The 24552-nt window shown below is 41.8% G+C and overlaps 1 protein-coding gene across 3 annotated transcripts in view; it reads left to right on the forward strand.

The window, feature by feature from the left end:
* Positions 1–24492, forward strand: part of CARD9 (caspase recruitment domain family member 9) — a 38092-nt gene extending 13600 nt beyond the window's left edge. For 2 of the 3 annotated variants that reach the window (XM_056812695.1, XM_056812694.1), the window contains 12 exons: positions 447–703; positions 1956–2093; positions 3524–3828; positions 4485–4664; positions 8197–8340; positions 9931–10056; positions 12023–12214; positions 15551–15592; positions 17029–17077; positions 22105–22166; positions 22637–22713; positions 23331–24492. In XM_056812695.1, coding sequence (XP_056668673.1) covers positions 520–703; positions 1956–2093; positions 3524–3828; positions 4485–4664; positions 8197–8340; positions 9931–10056; positions 12023–12214; positions 15551–15592; positions 17029–17077; positions 22105–22166; positions 22637–22713; positions 23331–23430 — 1599 coding nt within the window. In that variant the 5' untranslated portion in view covers positions 447–519 and the 3' untranslated portion in view covers positions 23431–24492. The remainder of the gene's footprint in view (positions 1–446; positions 704–1955; positions 2094–3523; positions 3829–4484; positions 4665–8196; positions 8341–9930; positions 10057–12022; positions 12215–15550; positions 15593–17028; positions 17078–22104; positions 22167–22636; positions 22714–23330) is intronic. The other variant, XR_008915371.1, reaches the window with a different exon arrangement.
* The last annotated feature ends 60 nt before the right edge of the window (positions 24493–24552 follow it).

The following is a 24552-nucleotide window of genomic DNA, read 5'->3' on the forward strand; positions in this document are numbered from 1 at the left end:
TTTCCCTTTTCTGTTTCAGTTTTCCTTGTCTACAAAATGGGAGGACAGGCTGTTTAGATTTTCTCAATGGTTCCCCTCTCTCTCTTCTCTCTCTCTCTCTCTCTCTCTCTCTCTCTCTCTCTCTCTCTCTCTCTCTCTCTCTCTCTCTCTCACTCTCTCTCTCTCTCTCTTCCTCTCCCTCTCTCTCCTTTCTCTCTCTCACACACACATACTCTCTCTCTCTCTCTTTCCTCTCTTTCACCACCTCTCATTACCCCTCTCCCTTCCTCTCTTGCTTTCTTTCTATCTCTTTATCTATCTACACACACACACACACACACACACACACACACACACACACACACACACACACACACACACACACTCTTACACCTCTATGATCTTTGAGGAATGGATTGTATAACCAAAGCAGTGAAGGATTTGAAGTTCTTTATACATGTCCACAGGTGATTTGGTCCAGCTCCTGTTTGGCTTTCTCCAGCATCAGTGGTTATTTCCCAGGAAGTCATCTTTCCCACCATGTCGGACTATGAAAATGATGAAGAATGTTGGAATATGCTTGAGGGCTTTCGGGTGAAGCTTATCTCCATCATCGACCCTTCTAGGATTACACCATACCTCCGACAGTGTAAGGTCATTAATCTAGATGATGAGGAACAGGTTCTCAGTGATCCCAACCTGGTCATTCGAAAAAGGAAAGTAGGTCAGTATCCTTCCTTCTTCCCTCCCTCCCTCCATTCCTTCCTTCCTTCCATCCTCTCTCTCTCTCTTTCTCTCTCTCTCTCTCTCTCTCTCTCTCTCTCTCTCTCTCTCTCTCTCTCTCTCTCTCTCTCTCTCTCTCTCTCTCTCTCTCCCCCCACTCTCTTTTTCTTGTTTGTTTTTGACCGTGTGCCAAGCAGCAGATCACCCTGACAATCTAATACACATATGTGGACTTGTAACCTTAAAGCATTTTGGTAAGATAGTTTATGTCCTATGAGTTTCAAGTGCTCAGGTTTGGACAGTTTCTTATTGAACCAAGATCTCAAAGCATAGCTCAGTTCTAATTGGAACATGTAGGAAATTTGTTTTGATTTCACTGCCCCCTTCTGAATCTGTGCCTGACTCATCTTGATCACCATAATAATTTTCTATGGTTGTAGGTTTTTGTTTTTGTTTTTTGCTGTTTGTTCATTTTTCCAGCCCCCCCCCGCCCCCCTTTTTTAACCTTTATCTCAAAGATGGGCTCTATTCTCAAGGGAAACTCTCTTAAACTTCAGTTTTTCCTTGATGAGACCCTGAGCTTTAGTTCTGCAAGCTTTGATTCTTCCAAAGTGGTATGATGGCTTGTGGGCTAGGAGTTCTGAAAGCTGTTGATTCAATCTCCTTGAGGGACTGTTGATGGCTTGTAGGGCTCAGAGCACTGTGAGCTACCTTGTGCTGGGGCTCAGGGCCTCACCTCAAGCCTGGGCAGGGGCTCTGGGCCTCACTCTGGGATTACACAAGCCAGTTGCACTACAGAATGTCTTCCACTGGGGCTTGAGGCCTTAAAGAAGACTTGCACTATGGCTTGGAACTTCAAGTGGTGGGTGTGGGGTGCTTTGCTGTTGGCTTAGGCAGTCTTGGAGTCTCGAAGTTGGCTTGGGCCCAGGTTCAGAACCTGGAGCAGAGGGGTGGGTGGCTTGCTGTTGGCTTGTGCCAGTACTCCTTGGTACAACTTTGCAATGGCTGCTCTTCCTTTTCACCCCAGTGAAATAGATCCTTTTTGCCTATCTTCCAAGTTATTTTCTGCAGGATAGTTGGTTCATTTTGGCCCCTTATTGGTTCTGTCACTCTAGTATTCATTTTAAAGTTCATTCAAGAGGATTCTTAGAGCAGTCCCAAATTTCCATGCTTCTACTCTGCCATCTTGGCTCTGCCTCTCCATTTTAGGAAATTTGTCTCCAGTTTTACCCCTAGTTCTCTTTGTTTTTTAGGTGTTCTCTTGGACATTCTCCAAAGGACCGGCCACAAGGGATATGTGGCCTTTCTGGAAAGTTTGGAACTTTACTATCCACAGCTATATAAGAAGATCACTGGGAAGGAACCCACCAGGGTTTTCTCCATGATAATAGGTAAGGTTGGTCCAGACAGTAAAGCTCAGCTTAGAGTAATAGAAAGTGTGGTTTAAGGTTAGTCAGGAGCCTTGGATTTCAGTCTCATCTTTGTTACTGACTTTCTGTGACTTTGGACAAATAATTTAAACTCTCAGGATTTGTTTCTCCCTTTGTAAAATGGAGATTATAATCCCTGCCTGTCTTCTAGGATTTATGAGAACACCATAGGAGTTTATGGAGATAAAAATATTCTGATATGGTAAAAGTTTTATACAAAAGTACATGATCTATACTTTGAACTGATCTTTATTTGTCCTGGAGACATAAATAATCTAGAGAACAAAGTGATGTTATTCTTTAGGGTATTTAGATGGCAGAGTGGGGGTGGAGAAATTCTTAAGCAGCCATTTAGAAAGTTGGTAAGAGGGTTATGAGTTCCATTCTCAACCTTGTCCCAAATCATCCAAGTCCCCCTTTGCTTATGTGTTCTTTTCCGCAAAATGTGCATAAATATCTTAGCTCTTGCCTTGAGGGGAGGTATTATGAAGATAAATGCTGCCTCATGTAGAATCTTGAGTCCTTTTATTTTTAATGAATGAAAATAGGCAACGGCAATAGCTCCCATTTCTATAATTCTTTAAGATTTATAAAACCTTTTCTTTCTTTCTTTCTTTTTAAATTCATTTAAAAAATTTTGAGTTCCAAATACTCTCCCTCTCTTTAGCCCCATTGAGAAGGCAAACAACATGATATATGTGAAGTCACACAAGACATATTTTCATATTTGCCATGTTAAAATACTTTTCTTATAATGGCATTGTAAAGGTAGATAGACCCCAAGTAATATTATCCCCATTTTACAGATGAGGAAGTTTTAGCTCAAAGATTGTGATGTCCACAGTCCCATCACAAATCATGTACTCAGGTCTTTTGACCATTAAACTAATACTGCACTTTCAGTACTCTGAGCATATTGGAAAAAGGTAAGGACATATACTTACTAAATAATGTCATAGAAATGATCATATTGGGCCTTGATTTCCTCTTCTCTGAAATGGGCAGTATAGCCATGGAAATTATTTCATTACTAATCTGTGTGAGGTCTACTTGCTCTTGGTGGATCCTTTCGGAGGATTTGGAACATGTCCTGTTGGTGATTTTCCATCAGAGAGGAGATGGAATCAAAATGGCCTTGATTCTTTTTTTTTTTTTAATTTTTTTTTTGGCCTTGATTCTTAAGCCTTCTACCTGGCCTCCTGGGGAGAGGGTTAGACACCCTTATGTTCTCTAAAGCAGGAATAAATATTAACTGTATGCAGTTATGAACAATGAGTGCAAGTGTGGGCCTCTCTTGACAGAAAGCTGGTGGTAGGGGGTAAGTGAAGGATAGATAGGCTTGAACCAAGAGGGATATAACTGTGTGTTTGGTAATTCCTATGCCTGGACAGATGCTTCTGGGGAGTCAGGCCTGACACAGCTGCTCATGAATGAAGTCATGAAGCTTCAGAAGAAGGTACAGGACCTGAACGTGATGCTTAGTGCTAAGGATGACTTCATCAAGGAAATGCGGGTGAAAGACAGCATGTTGCGCAAGCATCAGGAGCGTGTGCAGAAGATGAAGGATGAGTGTGAGGCCTTCAGCCATGAGCTCAAGCGGTGCAAGGATGAGAACTATGACTTAGCCATGCTCTACGCCAGGCAGAGTGAGGAAAAAAACATGGCGCTCATGAGGAATCGTGACCTGCAGCTGGAGGTGGGCCCTTCCATCTCCCAACCCGCATGTTCGGGCTGTCTCTGGGCTTGGATTGGTCTGTCTCTCTGTCAGCCTCTGGCTCTGTAACTCTGGATATCAGTCTTTCCATTTCTGGTTGTCTAACTCTAGATTGGGCTTTATCTCTGCCTTTGGACCTAGATCAGTTTATGTGTCTATCTCTAGGTCTGTTTCTTGATCTGAGTCTTGGCTTTGGGTCTGCCACTAACTTTTTGTCTGCCTCTGAATCTAGGTTAGTTTATTGGTCTCTAGATCTCACCTTCTGGGTCTATCTTGATTTAAACCTGTGTCTATCTGTCAGTCTCTCATTTTTCCTAGTTATCAGTGTGGTCTAAAGCAAGAGTTTTAACCCTTTCTGACACTTGGAAGTGGAGTAAATCTCCCTAGTTCATAGGTAACTTTCATCCCAACTATGCCATTCCCATGCTCTCATCCAAAAGAATTCCAAGCCTAGTGAAGGCACCATGGCTATTATTTCTGGATAAAAACTAAGGTGAGAGCAAATAGAACTGCTAATAAGTTGAGTGAGGGTCTTTTCCCTTTGACCTCTCAGAGAGCAGAAACAAAACCAGCCAGAACTTCAAGGTCCTGGAGGGTATGGGAAGAATCTAATGGAGGTGAATAATCCTGTTTTACAGATAGACCGATTAAGGCACAACCTGATGAAGGCTGAGGATGACTGCAATGTAGAAAGGAAGCACACAATGAAGCTTAGGCATGCCATGGAACAGAGGCCAAGTCAGGAGGTTGTGTGGGAGATACAGCAGGAGAAGGATCTTCTTCAGGCAAAGATCCAAGAACTGGAGAGCTCCATCAGGGTAGGTAAGCCACCTGGTTCCAAGAATTCAGATCTTATTCACAGAAGAATTAAGAGAATGCTTTGATGATATCTTGGGATCTGTAAAATGATCTTCAAGAGGGAATAATAATATGTGCAAAATATTTATAGTAGTTCTTTTGTGGTGACAAAGAATTGGAAACTGGGAGGTGCTAATTAATTGGAAGATTGCTGAACAAGTTATGAAATATGAATGTGAGGAAGGTTTGAGAGAAGCTTGGGAAGACTTGTATGACCTGATGCAAAGTGAAGTGAGAAGAACCAGAAACCTTTTATACAATAACAGTATTGTAAAGACAAATAATTCTATCTTTCCAAAATAGACTTAGGAATTCTGGTTGACACAATGACTAACCATGATGACACAGAACTCCTGAAAACACACCACCCACATCCCGATAGAGAAGTGATAGAGCAACGACTGAGACAATTTTTTGGACTTGGTCAATGGGACAATTTGTTTTGCTTGACTATAGTTATGTTTGTAATGGAAGGAGGTGTGTGATTATTTTTCTTGCTTTCTCAATTTTGGGGCAGGGAGATAGGTCAGAAAGAATGAAGACTTAAAAACAAAATAAAATTGAATTAAACTAAGAATTAAATTAAATCGAATAATTTATAATAATTAAAATCAGTTAATAAAATTGAATTAACTAAATATCAGTTCAAAGGCAGAAGAGTGGTAAGGGCTTTACAACTGAGGCTGAGTCATGCCCACACACAACTAGGAAGTATCTGAAGGTAAATCCTGGACCTCCAGGTTCCAGGCCTAGCTCTTTATGTATTGAGCTACCTAGAAGCCCCAAAGTGGAATTTTTTTGAAAAGGCAGAAGGAATATTAACAGGTTTCAGATTCCCCTAAAAGCTCCAAGACCTATTTCCCAAATAGATTAACCAGATCACAAGCTCCCTAAGGATAGGACCCGTGTCTCATACTTCTTTATATTTCCCATACTTCCCCAGCAGAATTAATAATAATAACTTATTATTATTAGATCTTATTTCAACTTCAGACTTTTAATTTCATATGACCCTATCCCTAACTCCTTGCAGCCCCCAATCCACTAATATAGCTCATAGCTTCTCTGTGACTTTGGAGATGATTTTAAGAGTTGCTACAACACCCCTACCTTACCCCCCCAAAAAAAAGCACTCTGCTGCTGCCATTCTAGTGATGATTCTTGAACAGGAGGCATATGTTCCCTCACTGGGTCTTTATTGAAAAGCTCCCCAGTTTGGCACAATCCACCAGAGCTTGCATTCTTCTGGTATGGTCTTCAAAAACCCAGGGTTGCATCCAAACTATGAGGATATATCAGAGTAGGACTGAAGTAGAGAAATAATAATAGTACCAATTTTGATGGTGCTTTAAAGTTGAGAAAGCATTTTCCTCAAATTTCTGCTAAGTGGGGTGTACAAGCATGATAGACCCCATTTTTTGCAGATGAGGAAAATGAAACCCCAAAATGAGATGTGACTTGTTAAGGTCACATAGCTAGGAAATCTCTTCAAAGCCAGAACTTCATCCAACGAAGTTTAATGTTTTGGATGCTCAGCAAATATATCTTGAAATAAATAAATGAATAGATGACTCTCCAAGACATTATACTATAGACTTCTTGAGGGCAGGGGCTGCTTTTTGTCCCCTTTTGTATCCTCAACACTTAGTACAGTGTCTGGCATATAGGAAATGCTTAATAATTTTTTTCTTTATTTTAATAATAAATCTCCACAAAAGTTTCCCAAAGTTATATGATTCATGTTGTTTCCTTCCTTCTTCCCTACCCCCTCCCAGAGCAGACAAGCAATTCAATCTGGGTTATACAAATATGATGCAAAATTTTTTTCTATATTATTCATTTTTATAAGTGAATAATCTTATAAAGCCAAAACCTCAAATTATATACCCAAATAAACAAGTGATAAATGATATGTTTTCATCTGCATTTATACTCTAACAGTTCTGTCTCTAGAAGTGGGTAGCATTCTTTTTCATAAGTCCCCTAGAATTATCCTGGATCATCGTATTGCCATTCATTACTAGCAAAGTCTATCACAGTTGATCATTCCACAGTATTGCTGGTAGTGTGTATAATGTTCTCCTGGTTCTGCTTATTTCACTCTGCATCAGTTATGTAGGCTTTCACTGTGCTTTCTGAAATCATCTTGTTCATCATTCCTTATAGCATAATCATATTCATTAATATATGTTTTTTTAATGTGTCCTGGGTTCCTGAGCATCCCTTTGCAATGTAAAATGAGAAAGATATTGCCCAGAGCCCACAGTGAATATGTGAAGTTAGCAGAATTAATCCTTGCAGACTTTCCCTTCTGGTCTCTTAGCTCCTCCTGTAGTGGACATCTGGCCATTGCAGAAGAGACAAAGCTTAATTTTCACAAATTGACCTTTGTCAAGCCTGGGATATACAACCCTGGACTACAGAAATGCCCTTTCCTCAGAATTGGTCTTCCCACTTCAAACAGTTCTTTTCATCTTTAAACCCTGTGATCTCCAGGAGGCCAATTTAGTCATTAGACAGCAGTCAGTCGACCAGTTGATAAATTTTTATTAAGCTTCTACTATGTGCCAGGTACTATTCTAAGAAAGAAAGATCCTGCCCTCTAAGAGTTTACATTCTAATGGGGAAGACAGTACACATTAGAAAACTGAAAAAGGAAAGAGGAAAAGAAGGTGCCCACACCAGAGGCCTGAGGGGAATGTCCAGTGGGAAATGAAGAAATGGCTGGCCTGGGGGCCTTGCTCTGAGATCTAGAGCTCAGGCCACTGCTGCTCCTGTGCCTCACCCCTCCTGCTGACTTTGTCCAGGAAAAGGCCAGAAGGGGAAGGCTCCTCCTTACCTCCTTCCAAGATGCATTTCCCATTGTCCCCTAAGGGAAATTCCCCTCACACTCCCCACCTCAGTCTCTCCTAATGTCCCCTTGTCCCATGGATCCCTCCAGACCTGAATGCCACTTGCTATGGCAGAAAGATTCAGAAAAAAATGAATCATTAATGGTAGGATTTCATGCACCCAGAGAAGTGGGTATAAGGAGACTTCCTTAGGCAGCAGGACCTAGCACTCATTTTGGGATCAAACAGCATGATTCAGGGGAATGAGTCCTGTGAAGTCAGAGGACCTGCTCTACCCACATCTTACCTATGTGACCTTGGATAAGTCATTTATTCTCTAAGGCTTCAGATTCCTTCTCTGTAAAATGTAGAGGTTGGACTAGATGATTCCCAATGCCCCTTCCACCTCTAAATATAAGATTCTTGATTCTTATGACCTGAACTCATGTCTTGGCTTAACCACTATCTGTAATGAACTTGGACAAATAATTTTTCCTTCCCTCTGCCTCAGTTTCTTTATCTATAAAATGAGGATAATAATATTTGTTTTATGTGTTTGGGGATAATAATATTTGTGCTACTTACATTAAAGGATTTATTGAAGTGCATATGATTATGATTATTAAGCTATTTTCTCCCTGCTGGCTCCCACATCATTCAGGAAGGAAGACGGGATAAGAATAATGCTTACATCCAGGTTCTGGAAGAAGACTGGAGGGAGGCCCTGAAGGATCACCAGGAAAAGGAAAACACAATTTTCCACCTGCGAAAGGAGCTTCGGCAAGCCGAGGCACTTCGGAACAAGGTGGGCTCCTTGGAGGACAAGGCTCCATTCTCCTCCGAGCAGGGTCTCTTTTGCAGTATGGTGCCTTGTCCCAAAACAGGCCAATCCAGAGCTCAGCTGTGGGTGACTTTGGGCCCAGACGCTGCTCAGCGCCCCAGCCTGTCCTGGAGTTGGTCAAGTAGTCAGAAACTCCTGAGTGCCACAAACCACTTTGGATTCCCCAAGTAGGAGAGCAGAATTAGAAGAAAAGGGAGGGAGATGCAGAAGCAGATTTAGATTTAATGTAAAGCAAAGCTTCCCAACAGATAGAGCTGCCCAAAGCTGTCCTGGGGACTGAGGAAGGAGTTCTCCCTGCTTGGAGATTTTTGAGTGACGGCTCCATGAGCAGTTGTTGAGCGTATTGGAGAGTGTTCCGAGTGTTGGTTGAATTAGATGACCTGGAAGACTTCTTTCAGTCCTGAGGATCTGTGGTACCTGTGATACCTTGCGAGCGAGGGAAGGGCTTGGAGAGGACTTGGGTTCCGCATCACAACTTCACATGCTCCTGGGGGCAGAGGGAGCTCTTCTCTGTCCTTCTCATTTACTCATATCTCAGCAGCTGCATGTCTCTGACCCATTAGTTTACTTTGCCAACAGTCAGGGGACACCAAGCAAAATAATTTATATTTGGGCATATATAAATTCAGGGCAGCTAGATGGCACAGTGGGCAGAATGCAGGGCCTGGAGTTAAGAAGACTTGAGTTCCTCGTCTGTCAAAATGAACCAGAAAAGGAAATGATAAAATACTCCAGTATCCTTGCCAAGAAAATCCCAGCTAGAGTCAGGAAGAGTCAAACACAACTAAAATGACTGAACAACAACAACACGTATAAATATAATTCATTAAGTAAATATAAATATAGGAATATTTGATATAGGTTTACATATTTAATAAAATGTAAATATAAAGCATAAGATAATTTACATTGGCTCTTTTAACTCTTCAAAGCACTTTTATACCTAATATTTGTCTTTGGCACCCCTAAAACTTATCTCTGCATACTTTTCTCTGTATCTCTTTTCCTCCTCCCTCCCTCCCACTCCTCACAGAATAGCACTATCATAAATTCCTTCATACTGAAGTATGAGAGACTGAATGTGTTGACAGGGGGATGATGTCTTAAAAGAGGAGTCAGGAGAGGGCAGTGCCAAATCCCCATGGAATGAAGCCCTCCTGGTGGGGTTTCAGGCATTGGGGCAAGTGGAGATAGGGAGATTCTTGTGGGTAGAAGGCCTTTGAGGGATCTCTCAAATTAAAAAAAAAAAGGTAACAGTCTCTACATCCTCCAGCAATGCATAAAATCCTCTTTTTATACACCAAGCTCAACCTTAAACAGTTTTGTCACCCCCCTCCTTTTCCTGTCTGTACTTCCTGTTTTTCCTTCCTTAATCTGATCTGTCAGGCTGCTTCTGGGAATGATGCCTCTTACCTTCTTTTACCGAATTGTTGGGGTGAGGAAGAGGGAAAAGCACGATGAAGATGGTCCTTCCCTGCCATGTGCTCAGAGGGGCTGGGGGAAGATGTCCAGCTGGAACCCCTCTGATGCCCATGACTTCTCCTTTCTCCTCAGAGTATAGAAGAGAAGGAAATGTTTGAGCTGCAGGGCATGGCCCTGCGCAAGGATTCAAAGATGTACAAAGAGCGCATCGAAGCTATCTTGCAGCAGATGGAAGAAGTAGCGATAGAGAGGGACCAGGTAGGTGCAGGCAGGCCACCCAGGCTTGCCCCTTGGCAGCCAATATCTGAAAGTTCTGGCAGCAGAAATGCAGCTGGGCTGGGTGGCTCAGTAGATTGAGAGCCAGGCCTAGAAGTGGGAGGTCCTGGATTCAAATGTGACATCAGACACTTCCTAGCTGTGTGACCCTAGGCAAGTCATTTGATTCCCATTACCTAGCCCTTATTTCTTTTCTGCCTTGAAACCAATACACAGGGTTGATTCTAAGATGGAAGATAAGGGTTTAAAAAATTAAATTTAATAAAAAAAAAGGAAGAAAGAAATGCAGCTGGGGTTTCCAGGCCCCTGCGCAGTGGGAGCAATGCCAGCTGGAAGTCACGCTAATTTCTTAGTGAGCTGGTTGAGGTGTGCCTCCCCTTCTCTCTGGCATGGTTTAGGAGATTCCCCCTCCCCCTGCCCACCCGATAGAGAATCGGCAAAGGGCAGGCTGTTAACCATGGGGAGGATTACAGTGAGAAACGGGAAGTGTTCTGGATTTGGGGTCAGAGGCCCTACGTCTGAATCCTGGGTCTACCATTCCTCACGCAAGTTTGGGCCAGGCAGTTTCCTCATGTAGAAATACAGTGGTTGGTGGATTAGCTGTCCTCTAAAGTTCCTTCCGTAAGGGCACCTAGGTGGTGCAATGGACAGAGGATGGACTTACAATCAGGAAGATTCATCTTCATAAGTTCAAATCCAGCCACAGATACTTACTAGCTACGTGACCCTGGGCAAGTCCCTCAACCCTATTGTCTCAGAGCTGAAGAAGGAAATGGCCAAGCACTCTAGGACCCCTGCCCAGACAACCCCAAATGGGATCACAGAGTCTGCCACAACCAAAAAACTAAAAAGAAGGGCAGCTAGGTAGCACAGTGGATAGAGTGCCAGGCCTGGAGTCTGGAGGGCCTGGGTGACCCTGGGCAAGTCACTTAACTCCAATAGCCAGGCCTTTACAGCTCTTCTGTCTTAGAACTGTTGCTAAGACAGAAGGTGGGATTAAAACAGTAACACAAAGGGGCCTTCCAACTCTCATTCTATGCTCCTCTGACTTTTTCATCTGCCTTGAGATGGGAAAATGTCCTAATTCATGAGAGGGGGAGTGGGGGCAGCAGAAATAACAATGGGTGGGGATTCCTTAGACCTGAGTTCTAGTATCCCTTAGGCTCTGGAAACTTGGGAAAGTCATTTCCTATGGCCGTCCTGGGATGTCTCTGGGCCACATTCTCCCATGTATAAGGCTGAAATGATCGGCCTTCCTTCCAGCTCAGGACTCTTGTGACTCCTCACTGACTGTCACTGGTCTTCAAACACTAAGGATGAACAACAAATATTCTGTTCCCCTTTTTGAACAAGATCTTTTCATAGTAGATCTAGAGCCGGAAGGGACCTCAGAGGACATCTAGTTCAATTCCCTCATTTCTCATGTGGAAAAACTGAGGACCAGAAAAGTTGTGGCATGCCCAAGATCACACTGCTGTTTCAGAAGCAGGATTTGAACTTTGGTCCTCTGGCTCTAAAGCTTCTTTCTTTCCTTTTTTAAAACCCTTACCTTCTGACTCAGAATAAATACTAAGCATCTCTTCAAAGGCAGAGGAGGGGTTACAGCTAGGTGATTGGGGTTAAGTGACTTGCCCAGGATCCCACTGATAGGAAATATCTAAGGTCACATTTGAATCCAGGATCTCCAGTCTGTAGACCTGGCTCTTTACCCACTGAGCCACCTGCCATCTAGCGAGCTCTGCTATTTGTCCACAATGCTGCCACCAGGGAAGTCAGACCCTGGTGCCCATCTCTGTGCTGGCATCCCACCGTCTTTATCAGGCCCCAAAGTTCAGGATGCATCCGGGCAGCTGCCCTACCTCCAGTAGGGTTAAGAACTCTGCTCTGAGTGTGGCGGGGGTCCTGGGACATCTCCCAGCTTCCCCGTGTGCCACCCTTCCCACCCTAGGCCATCATGACGAGGGAGGAGTTCCACCTGCAGTATTCGAATAGCCTGAAGGAAAAGGATGAGCTGCGGAAGCAGATCCGGGAGCTGGGGGAGAAGTGTGATGAGCTGCAGCTCCAGCTGTTTAAGAAGGAAGGCGAGTTGCTGTTTATGGAGAGCAAGCTGAAGCGGCTCCAGCTGGAGACCCCCATCCTGGTATGCCTGTGTGGGAGGGATTGTTCGGGCCCCCAGGTGATTTACTCTCTCCCTCCAGACCCGGGGCTGCCCTGTCCCTCTTTCTGGAAGGCCAGTGGCATTCCGTCCCTCACCCCCAGGATTCTGTTTTCTTTGGAGTCCACTTTTTATCCGTCATGCCTGAAGGCATTTCTTTGAGTGTCAGGGGATCAGGTTCTAGTTCTGAGTCTGCTACTAACTCACCTATGGTCTTAGGCAAACCACTGACGCTCTGGGAGCCTCAGGTTCCTCATCTGTTAAGTGGAGACGTTGGGCTAGTTCATTGAACCACTGGTGTTCTGGGACTTTTTGAGGGGGCAGTGAGGTGGCTCAGTGGAAAGAGAGTCAGGCCTAGAGGCAGGAAGTCCTGGGTTCAAATTTGACCTCATACACTTCTTACCTGTGTATAACCCTGAGCAAATCACTGAACTCCTATTGCCTATCCTTGACCACTCTTCTGCCTTGGGACCAACGCACAGTCTTGATTCTAAGGTGGAAGGTAAGAGTTTTTTTAAGTAGACTTTTTGAGACAAAGATAGTTCAGGCCTTCGTCACCCCTTGACGGATCACTTATACAACCTTCTACTTTGACCCTGGGCTTCACCTCTTTCCCCACTCGAATTCATCCACCACATCATTGCCAATTGGATTCTCCTAAATCATAGATTTGATGACGTAACTTTTATTCCTTCAATAAACTTGGACAGCTTTTTATTACCTCTAGAACCAAATCTGAAGTGGTCTCTTTGGAATTCAAGGCTCTTCACCACCTGATCCCTTCCTACCTTCCTAGTCTTCTTCCTGACACACTCTTTGCAGTCTGAAGGTGATAGCAGCCTGCTTGTTGTGCCTTGCACATGAAAATGGCTCCTACTTTTTCACTGCCTGTTCCTTCAGCTTTCCCTCCTCACCTTTTTTTTTTAAACCCTTACCTTCCATCTTGGAGTCAATACTGTGTATTGGTTCTAAGACAGAAGAGCAGTAAGGGCTAGGCAATGGGGGTTAAGGGACTTGCCCAGGGTCACACAGCTGGGAAGTGTCTGAGGTCAAATTTGAACCCAGGACCTCCCGTCTCTAGGCCTGGCTCTCCATCCACTGAGCTACCCAACTGCCCCCCCCCCCCTCACCTTTTGACATCCCTAGCTTCCTTCAAGACTCAGTTCAAATATTACCATCCAAGGGCCTTCCTGGTCCTCCCCCTTTTCCATCCCTTTCCCCCAGCCTTCACTTGTCCCTTCACCTCCCACCTCCAATTATCCATGTATAGACCCACTTATTTATATGGTATCTTTCCCATTAGCATGGAAACTCCTTGGGGCTAGGAACTTTTTTGTCCTTTTGCCTTTCTTTGCATCTCTAGCTGGGAACATATGTACAGGTATCCCTTCCAGACTGCAGCTTTCCCCATCACAGTTTTGATATATCACAGGTCAGCATAAGAAATCAAATGGGAATTTGGGGGGAGTTTTGGAGAAGCAGTAAATGACACAGAAGAAGTTTAGAAACTCAGAAATGTATAAAACATACACAGAGTATTGTATAATAGCAACATATTTTATCTTTTGATATCATAAATATATGCAGTTTCTTTTATTGTAAACACCCCATAAAAGAAAAAGAAACAATTGCAATTTCTTTTCTGGTATGAAGGGAGGAGCAAAAAAATCTCAACATGAATTTTCCAGATTGTGGGGGTGCCATGATGTGGAAGGGATGTCTATACTTAACAGCTTAATGACTAATTCAACCAACCCTACAGGTGTCAGTGTTAATCAATGAAGAGATGAGAGAGAAGGGAAAACTCTATAGAAAAGCTTATAATAGAGAAAGCAAAAGAAGACTGACTCACAAGAGAAACTATACCTGGCATAGGATCCTTACCCAAAACTGGCTCAGTAAATGTGTAAACAGAATAAGGAAACAATAGGAAGCCACATGAAATTAAGTGCTAACCTTAAATGGGGGGGCAGGTCAGGGGTAGGACTTAAGCTGGAGGCTTTAAAGAATAGAGAAAATTGGGAACTGGTAAGTAGAAAGGAGGAGAGAGGATATTTATTGAATCAATCCATAAACATTTATTAAGCACCTACTATGTGCCAAGCACTGTGCTAAACATGAAGATGCAAAAAGTGGCAAAGGGCCGCCCCTGCTCTCAAGGAGTTTACAGTCTAATGGGAGAGACCACATGTAAACAAACATGTACAAAGCAAACTCTATACAGGATGAGTAGGAATAATTAACAGAGAAAGGGCACTGGAGGCAAGAGGGGTTATAAAAGACTTCCTGTAGAAGGTAGGAGGAGAACCAGGACACAATAGTGTCCTGAAAATCCAGAGAGAAAAGAATACCAAGGAGACGAGAATGATCAACCATGTCAAAGGCTGCAGAGAGGTCAGGGAGAATAAGGAAAGAGGAATGAGAAAGGGTCATTATATTTGGCAACTAAGAGATGATTAGTAACTGGAGAGAGCAGTTTAGTGGAATGATAAAAAGGCCAGAGTGTAAGGAGTTACATTGTGTTTAGTATATGCCGTGCATTGCGCTAAGTTCTGGGGAATACAGAGAAAAGTAAAAATAGCCCCTGCCTTCAAGGAGTTTACAGTCTAATGGGGAAGACAACATGTATATAGAACTAAGTATGTACAAGATAAATCTGAAGGGGGAGGCAGGGAGCACGGCGGGGGGCAGAGTTGGAAAGTTGAAGGGAGGATGGGATGAATAAAGGCAAGAAGGGATGGGAATGAGGTGTGTGCAAGTGTGCGTGTTGAAGACTCAGAGCAAGCTGAGTAGAGGGAACATGACCATGAATTGTGGAATATATGGCAACAATCACCTCTAGTCCAAATGTTCTTTTTTGTATGGCCTAGAACCCTTTGACAGTCTGGTAAACCTTATGGACTCGTCTCTGTATTAAAATGCATTAAATATTTAAAATATATCGAATGTAAAAAATAAATAAAATGCATTAAATAAAAAACATAGGATTATAATGAAAGCTAATTCTACTGAAATAAAATTATCAAAAAAAATTTTAAGCCAAGTTCATAATCTTCAGGTCAAGAGCCCCTGATGACAGAAATAGGAATGTAGTAAAAGGGCTTAGAATTCTTCCTTCTTTCCTTGTTTTAGAGAATGTCTGTGAATGATTTGCCTTTGGATCCCAGTCGCCATCATGCTGTCTCTTGTCCCAAGCCCATTCTCCCATCATGCTGTCTCTTGTCCCAAGCCCATTCTCTTCTTTTCCTCTTTCTTTTCCCCCTCTCTACACAGGAGGGACAAAGGCCCTGATAAATTTTTTTCTCTTTTCTTGTGACCCAGAGTTCAGACTTAGAGGACAGCTCACCCAGAAATTCTCAGGAGGTGAGTATTATGATTCTTCAACATTAGTTTAATTCTGAGTATTATCTTTCCCTTCCTCACTAGACCCATAACTTTGCCTAGACCAAGAGTTAGTGAAGAACTATCTTTCACCTTCCTCACTCTAAAGAGTTTTGGATTATCCAGTGTCTATTGACTCATAATAAATGACTGTCCTATAAAAAAAAGCAAGGATTTTAGAGTCAGAGGAGGATCTGGATTCTCCTCCCATCTCTGCCATTTAACAATTGTATGACCAAGGGCAGATCACTCTACTTTGAAGCTTCTAGTCTTCTTTTGAAATAATAGCAACAAACCATTTCCAAAGCATTTTAAGGTTTACAAAGCCCTGTGAGATGGTAGTATAAATATTAAGTTCATAAATGCATTTTAAATGTGTATTATATAGATATAAATTAAATTTATAAATATAAAAATATGAATATTTATAATAAATAAACTATACATTATTATTCCCATTTAGCAAACAAAGAAATTGAGGATTAGGGAGGAGAAATGTCTTTACCATGATTACATATCTTGGAACTCAATTCAAGTCAACAAATATTTAGGAATTTATTGGGGATAAATAGGTAGCACAGTGGCTAGAGCAGCAGGCCTGGAGCCTGGAGGATCTGGGTTCAAATCTGGCTTCAGATACTTCTTAGCCATGTGACCCAATTGTCTAGACCTTACCGTATCACTCTTCTGCCTTGAAACCTGTTTAGTACCTATTCTAAAATAGAAGGTAAGGATTTTTTTAAAGAGTCTATTGTATATGACACCACTATAAACGTCAAAGGCAGAATGTTCAAACCCAGATCTCTGCTGACTCAAAATTTAGTGTTCTCTCCATTATTTCCAAGCTTAAGTACTCTGTGACTCCTGGGGATGTTGGGGGAATTGAGGAAGATCATGTGAGAAGGTACTTTACAAAGCAGAAAGTACTGACAGCGGGAAGTTTGGAGGCTGGGGCCAGGCTGATAGAAACGTAAGAGGGACAAGCTGGTGGTGTAACCCAGAAAGACTGTAATTCAGTGACAGGCCAAAAAAAAAAAGGAACACTCCGACTATGACGGTTTGTGGGCTCCAAGGGTGAGGAGGGGTGGGAGAGGAGTGGGAAAGCTATAGTCTCAGGAAGGAGTTTAGGGCTATTCAGAAAGGTCTGTTGGAGGCCTCACTCTTTATGTGGGCTAAAAGGAGAAGTTAAGGGCCAGCAGGACCCTCTGGTACACCTCTTTCACATTCCTCGGATTTTGTTACATGATTTTTGATATTTTTGTGGGGTCTCAAATACATCAGCAAGTTTGGGGGGAGGTGTGCCTTGTAGAGAGCCTAAAAGGGGATAAAGTTGGCAGAAGTTATTGTATTCTAGTTTGAGGTTATGGGTGAGGGTCAGTATTGAGGTCTAAACTAGGCTGTTTATCTCTTTCCCAAAGTTAACTCTTCCCAGGGACCTGGAGGAGGATGCACAACTCTCCAACAAAAGTGAGCCCATCTCTACACTTCAGCTCCCCAGCAGTGTGGTACAGTGGGAAGGGAACTAATTCAGAAGACTTTGGTTCTCCAATTCCATTTTTATCTCTAATACCTACTACCTGTTTGTCTTTGAATACATACCTTCATCTCCCTGGGACTCGGTTTCCTTATCTGTAAAATAAGAATTGAACTACTTAATCTCTAGTCTCTTTCACTCCAAATTCTATGGTTGTCCTATGTCTTTAAGCAGCCACCTTGGGAGACTTTGGGAGAGTCTGCATATATGGTTGGTAGACTGTATGGGTATGTAGAGGCTATCATGTGGTACAAACTGAGAGGATATAAGTCTCTCTCAGACCCTTCCCTCACCTCCCCCCCCTCCACTAGCCTGTTACTGATGCCTAAAATACTACTACCATTAGGGTCTCTCCTTTTGGTCAGGGATCTGAGAGCCTGATTCAGATGCAATGAATTACCCCTAGAAAAGAGAACTTGCTTAGTCACGATCATCACTCACTTTCACTTTTAGCATGATTTTGTGTGACACCCTTTTTCCATCCTGGCAATATCTGGGGGTGGGTAGGGGTAGGGAGAAGTTGCAAAGGCCTGTGAACCAGTTTCCTCATTTCACATATCTGTCCATGCTGGACCTCAGCTCTAATTTCTTGGGAGAGAACCATTCACATTCCCCACACACAGAGTAAAGGTGTCAAAAAGATAAAGAGCTATGTGTGGCTAAATAACTAGCTGTTGTTCAGCTGGATCTGGGAGGGAAATCAGACAGGAACTGAGTTTTTCTTCTGCTAGACTGTTTGGGACAGAGCAGGAAGGCTTGAGGAAGAATGGAAGGAGCCCTTGAGTTGGCAAGGGCAGCAAGGGAGATGCATCCTAGGGCACAAGTTTAGAAGGATCTTTAGTCTGGAGGAATATCATGAGTTCAGCTTCTCATTTGGCAAGGCTCTGAGAAGGTTAAGCTCTGACCCCCAGGTGCCATGGCCATGGGAAGGCAGCTTGTGTGGGCTTCTCAATCTTTCCAGCATGCAGAGCTCCTTTCAAAAGGAGATCATCTACTGAGAGAAATCACTTGTGAGGAGCCTCAAGGAGAGAGAAGACAAAATCACAGAATTTCAGAGTAGGGAGGAACCTCAGACATTCATCAAATCTTTCCTGTTCCTATAGATATGGGGGTTCCTGCCACCTCTACTCCTTCCCCAAGAAGTGCTCATCCAGCCTTCCCTGTGAAGCTCCAGAGCTGGGAAGAAGCTCCTTTCTCTTAGAGCCAGCTCTGGCTGTTACAAAGTTTGTCTTTACATTTAGCTTAAAGCAACTTTGGTGTAACTTCTACCCAAAGTTCCTTGTTTGGTTCTCTGGGGTGGAGCAGAACAAAACCCAATTCCTCTTTCACATGATGGATTGTCATGACTTAGAGACAGTAATTATTTTTATTTGAAATTTTTTATTTAATTAATTGATTTAGAATATTTGTCCATGGTCACATGATTCATGTTCTTTCCATCCCCTCCTCCCACTCCCCTCCCATAGCCAACTAGCAGTTCCACTGGGCTCTATATGTGACATTGATCAAGACCTATTTCCATATTATTAATATTTACACTAGGGTGATCTCTTAGAGTCTACATCCCCAGTCATATCCCCATTGACCCATGTGACCAAGCAGTTGTTTTTCTTCTGTGTTTTTGCTCCCACAGTTCTTTCTCTGGATGTGGATAGTGTTTTCTTGTAAATCCCTCCTAATAGTTCTGGATCATTGCATTGCTGCTAGTAGAGAAGTCCATTACATTCAATTGTGCCACAGTGTATCCGTCTCTATGTATAAGGTTCTCCTGGTTCTGCTCCTTTCACTCTGCATCAATTTCTGTAGGTCTTTCCAGTTCACATGGAATTCCTCTAGTTCATTATTTCTTTTTTTTTTAATTATAAAAAATTTTAAACCCTTACCTTCCATCTTAGAATCAATACTGTGTATTGGTTCTAAGACAGAAGAGCAGTAAGGGCTAGGCAATGGGGGTTAAGTGACTTGCCCAGGGTCACACAGCTAGGAAGTGTCTGAGACCAGATTTGAACCCAGGATCTCCCATCTCTGGGCCTGTCTCTAAATCCACTGAGCCACCCAGATGCCCCCTCATTATTCCTTTGAGCACAATAGTATTCCATCACCAACAGATACCACAATTTGTTCAGCCATTCCCCAATTGAAAGCATCCCCACAATTTCCAATTTTTGCCACCACAAACATCACAGCTATAAATATTTTTGTTCAAGTCTTTTCCCTTATTATCTCTTTGGGGTAAAAACCCAGCAGTGGAATGGCTGGATCAAAGGGCAGACAGTCTTTTAAAGCCCTTTGGGCAGAGTTCCAAATTGCCATCCAGAATGGTTGGATCAATTCACAACTCCACCAGCAATGCATTCATGTTCCAATTTTGCCACATCCCTTCCAACATTTATTACTTTCCCTTGCCAATCAGCTAGGTGTGAGGTGGTACCTCAGAGTTGTTTTGATTTACATTTCTCTAATTATAAGAGATTTAGAACACTTTTTCATGTGCTTAATGATAGTTTTGATTTCTTTATCTGAAAATTGCTTATTTATGTCCCTTGCCCATTTCTCATAGCTTGATTTTTTGTACAATTGATTTAGTTCCTTATAAATTTGAGTAATTAGACCTTTGTCAGAGGTTTTTGTTATAAAGATTTTTTCCAATTTGTTGCTTCCCTTCTAATTTTGATTGCATTGGTTTTGTTTGTACAAACCCTTTTTAATTTAATGTAATCAAAATTATTTATTTTACATTTTATATTTATATTTACATATATTTTCTAACTCTTGCTTGGTCTTAAAATCTTTCCTTTCCCTTGGATCTGACAGGTATACTATTCTATGTTCACCAAATTTACTTATAGTTTCCTTCTTTATATTCAAATCATTCACTCATTCAGAGTTTATCTTGGTGTAGGGTGTGAGATGTTGATCTAAACCTAATCTCTCCCATACTATTTTCCAATTTTCCCAGCAGTTTTTGTCAAATAGTGGATTCTTGTCCCAAAAGCTGGGCTCTTTGGGTTTATCCACACTGTCTTGCTGAGGTCATTTACCCAAGTCTATTCCACTGATCCTGTCTTCTGTCTTAGAGACAGTAATTATGCCCACTCCTAAATCTTCTCAGAGCAAAATAGCCACAGTTCCTTCAACCAGTCCCCAGAAAGCATGATCTTCACATGTTTTTACACTTAGCTCAGCTCCTCTGTCTTGCCTATCTTAATGCTCCCATTACTAGTATCCTTCAAAATTATTTTGTATTTATTTGGTGTCTCTTTTATATTTATGTGTGCATATATTGCTATGTAATCCACCTCCCATGGAATGTAAACTCCCTGAGGACAGGGATTATTTTATGTTTTCTTTTTGTATCTCTTGAGCCTAGGATGCTTAATATGTTTAATTAATTGATTACTCTCTAGTTTCTTCACCACTTTGTTCATCTTCTCTGAACACTCTCTAATTTATTAATATCTTTACTAAAATTGTAACAACCAGTGGGGAAGAGATATTATCAGAAAATGACTGCCTGAAAAGGATTAAATTACATCCAGTTCAGTTCAATTCAACAAACCTTCAATGAAGGCTTAATATGTAGGGGAAGCTGGATGACTCGATGGATGAAGAGCCAGACCTAGAGATGGGGTTCCTGGGTTCAAATCTAGCCTTGGACACTTCTTATATGTACAGCTCTGGGCAAGTCACTTAATCTTAATTGCCTAGCCCTTACTGCTCCTCTGCCTTGGAACAAAGACTTAGTATTGATTCTGGGACAGAAGGTAAAGGTTTTTTAAAAAATATAAAAGCCTCACATGGGATTCTGTAGCTGGACTCCTGGTGAACTCCTCCTCCTCCTCTTGCAATTCCCAGTGAGGAAACTCCCTCTGACCAATGCAGATTGACACTTACTTGAAGACTTAAGAGTCTTTCACAGTGGCTTGAGCACTGAGAGATCAAGTACCTGGTCCTTGGGTCCACAGCTAGTAGAAGTCAGAGGCTGGACTCATACCCAAGGCTTTTCTGACTCCAAAGCATGGCTTCTCCTCACAATGCAACAGTACTGCTCTCATTTATATTGGCATAAGAGTTTTCCATTACATTCATGTCAACCTGTTAGTCAACAAGCATTTATAAAGGGCCTCCTCTGTCTGGCACCGGGCTAACTAAGCTCTAGGGATACTAGAAAGACCAACGATAGTCCTTGTCCTCAAGGAGCTCATGGTCTAATGGAGGAGGCAACATGCAAACCACTATGTGCAAACAAGACCAGATAAACTGGAGGTAATCGGCAGAAGAGGAGATTTAGGAAAGGAGAATTAGGAAAGGCTTTTTGGGGAAGATGGTATTTTAGCAGAAGCCAGAAAAGCCAGGAGGTGGAGATGAGGAGGGAGGCTTATGCAGTTTTTGTGCCTATCTTGATTCCAGTTCTTTGTTAATACAAAATAAAAAGACTGTCATAAATATTCACAGGGATCTTTTCCCTCAATTTTTTACCGTTTGAGAAATAGAGTCAACTACATGGTATAACAGATAGAATATTAGACTTGAAGTCAGGTTGACCCAAATTCAAATCCTTCCTCTGATACTGAGTCACTTGTCCCTGGGTAAGTTACTTGTTCTCTTTCAACCTCAGTTTCCTTATCTGTAAAATGTCTCACCAAGGTCACATGTATATATCAGAAAACCAAAAAGAAATAGTATCTTATGCTGTTAGAGAGTAGTTGGGATAAGTTTATTAAAGAAAAGTGATTTTGCGAATATCAAATAAAATAACATCTCTAAAGAGCTTTGGGAAATTAAAAGCACTCCATAAATTGTCATTGTTATTAATATCATTATATTATGTCTAGTGAGGCATGACTGTTATTTCAGGGCACACTGCTGGCAGGAGACCTGTAGTGTAGAGCTATATTACCGGACCCCGTGCCTAGCCCTATGGACTGACGACACTGTGGTTCCCTATTGTATGTTTCAGGTCATCCAGCTAAGGAGAACCTTCTTGCCACCACGAAGGAGAAGCTTTTTCTGGCCCAAAATGTAAGAGAAATTGAGTGACCCCTGGATGAATCGAAACTAGATGCAGTATGTCTGATGCTCACACAAGTCAGCAAGCTTCCCCCTGTGGTGGATCCTGGTTCCTTTGTGTAATCCTGTGGCTCTGTGTTGGCATGCATACGAGATTGTATTTTTGCTTTCACATGTGCACACAGCTTTGTCTTTTTTTTTTTAACTTTTACTATTCATTAGGTCTAAGGCAGGAGAACAGTAAGGGCTTAAAAAAACAAACAAACAACGTTCAGAGTTCTTTCTCTGATCAGCTCATCTGAGCTGAACAAGAGATTCATGGCTAGAGCAATAACCGCGGGAAAGGGCCTGGAAGATAGGAAGAAAAGAACTAAAGATGGAACCCAAATCATCCTCAGTCTAGGCTCTCTGAAATGGTGCCAGTTTTTAGCCCAGATCTACCCCACTCACCTGACTACCACCTCATTCTTTTCTCTTTCCAGGGAAGTAGATTGAGCAATGGAGATCACCAAGAGAAGGAACGACGCCGTATCAAAGAAAGCTTTGAGAATTATCGTAGGTAAGAGTGATTTGGTTCAAAGGAAGGAAGGTGCCCAGTTGGTGTCATGCATTTGGATTTTAAATGCTCCTAATAAGTTCCCACCCATATGACTTTGAGCAAATCACTAAGCCTCTTTTGACCTCGGTTTCCCTACATGTAAAATGAAGGGGGCAGGGCACCTAGGTTATACAGTGGATAAAGCACCAGACCTGGAGTTGAGACACCCTAGATTCAAGTCTGGGCTCAGATGCTTCCTAGCAATTGCCCTGGGCAAGTCAATTAACTCCAGTTGCCTAGACCTTGTCAATCTTATGTCTTAGAATTGATACTAAGACAAAAGGTAAGGGTTTTAGATGAATGGATGGATGAATGGATGGGTAGATAGATAGATAGATAGATAGATAGATAGATAGATAGATAGATAGATAGATAAACAGATGTACAGGTAGATAGATAGGTAGACAGACACAAATGGATGGATGGATGGATGGATGGATGGATGAGGGAGTTGGGCTATAAATTCTTTTCCAATTTGTCCATAGTTGAGTTACCATCAGTTCTTTATTTGTGGTTCAGACTTTCAATGAAATACTGAAATGTGTTCTCACTTTTGCACCCATTTCTCACTTTCACAGGAAGTGGGCACACAGAAAGGTTCACCATAGCACTCGGCAGGGAGAAGTTGACTGGGAAAACACCACAGGAAGTGACAACACAGATACTGAGGGCTCCTAGCTCTATATTTGCCTGTTGAACGCACAGTCTGAAATCCCCCCAGGCAGTTATTTAAACTCTTTAAGAAGCCCTGTACTTCCAGCACCATGTGGACAGAATGGAGTAGGAAGGTAATTTATCAACAACTTCATCTAAGCATAAAAACCATTTCTGTTTGGCTTAGATTTAAGAAGAAAAGTCATTTATTTTGGACTATTGAATCCAAGGTCCTAAACCCAAAGATTTCTGTTCTGAATTAGGATTGACTTTAGATTGGTATTAAAATGGATTTGTGACTTTAATGAAGGATTGATATGAAGAATTCTGAGAAAATAAAAAGCAGACTAAATAAAGAAGACTGAGGCAAAAAAAACTATAACCATGTGTTTGAAGAAAATATTAAACAGCAACAAAACTCAGATCAAATCCAATAGAAAACAGTGGAACCAAATTATCAAAGTTAAAGGATGTGACCATTTTTTTTTGTTAAATAAAAAAACTGCAAAAAAATGGAAAGTAGTCTGTGCTGTCAGTGTACTCAATCTTTGAGGCTGTTTTGCTCAGTTGTTTGGGGCTAATACATGTGTCCCTTCCACATTGCAATGACTTCTTCATTTTGGTTTTGATATATCTTGGGTCACCATAAGAAATTAAATAGGAATTTGGGGGGGAGACACTCAAAAGTCAACAGACAATACAGAAAAAGTGTAGAAACTCAGAAATGCATTAAATATATGTATAGTATTGTATAATATCAATATATTTTATCTCTTAATACCATAAATAGACATGATTTCTTTTTAAAAGTTAAAACAGAAAGAAGTTAAGGTTTGTGAAAAGAATGTAAAAGCCAGCACATGATATACAAAGGCTAGAAATGTAGAGATATCTTAACATCAACCTACATATAGCCTATGACCAAATACTGAACCCACATTTTACAATGAAGTACTGTAAATATCCCATAAGAGAAAAAGAAAAAGTCAAACCTTCTCTGGTACAAAAGGAAAGCCAAAAAAAAATTTACTTGGATTTTCCAGATTGCCAGGCACTATACTCATAACCCCCATGGTGTGAAAGGAATATCTCTATACAGGAGGGGTCTTTGGTTGGGATGTCTGTCAAAATTTAAAAAAATTTTTT

This window comes from Monodelphis domestica, chromosome 1 (genome assembly GCF_027887165.1).
Source record: "Monodelphis domestica isolate mMonDom1 chromosome 1, mMonDom1.pri, whole genome shotgun sequence".
Classification (NCBI taxonomy): domain Eukaryota; kingdom Metazoa; phylum Chordata; class Mammalia; order Didelphimorphia; family Didelphidae; genus Monodelphis; species Monodelphis domestica.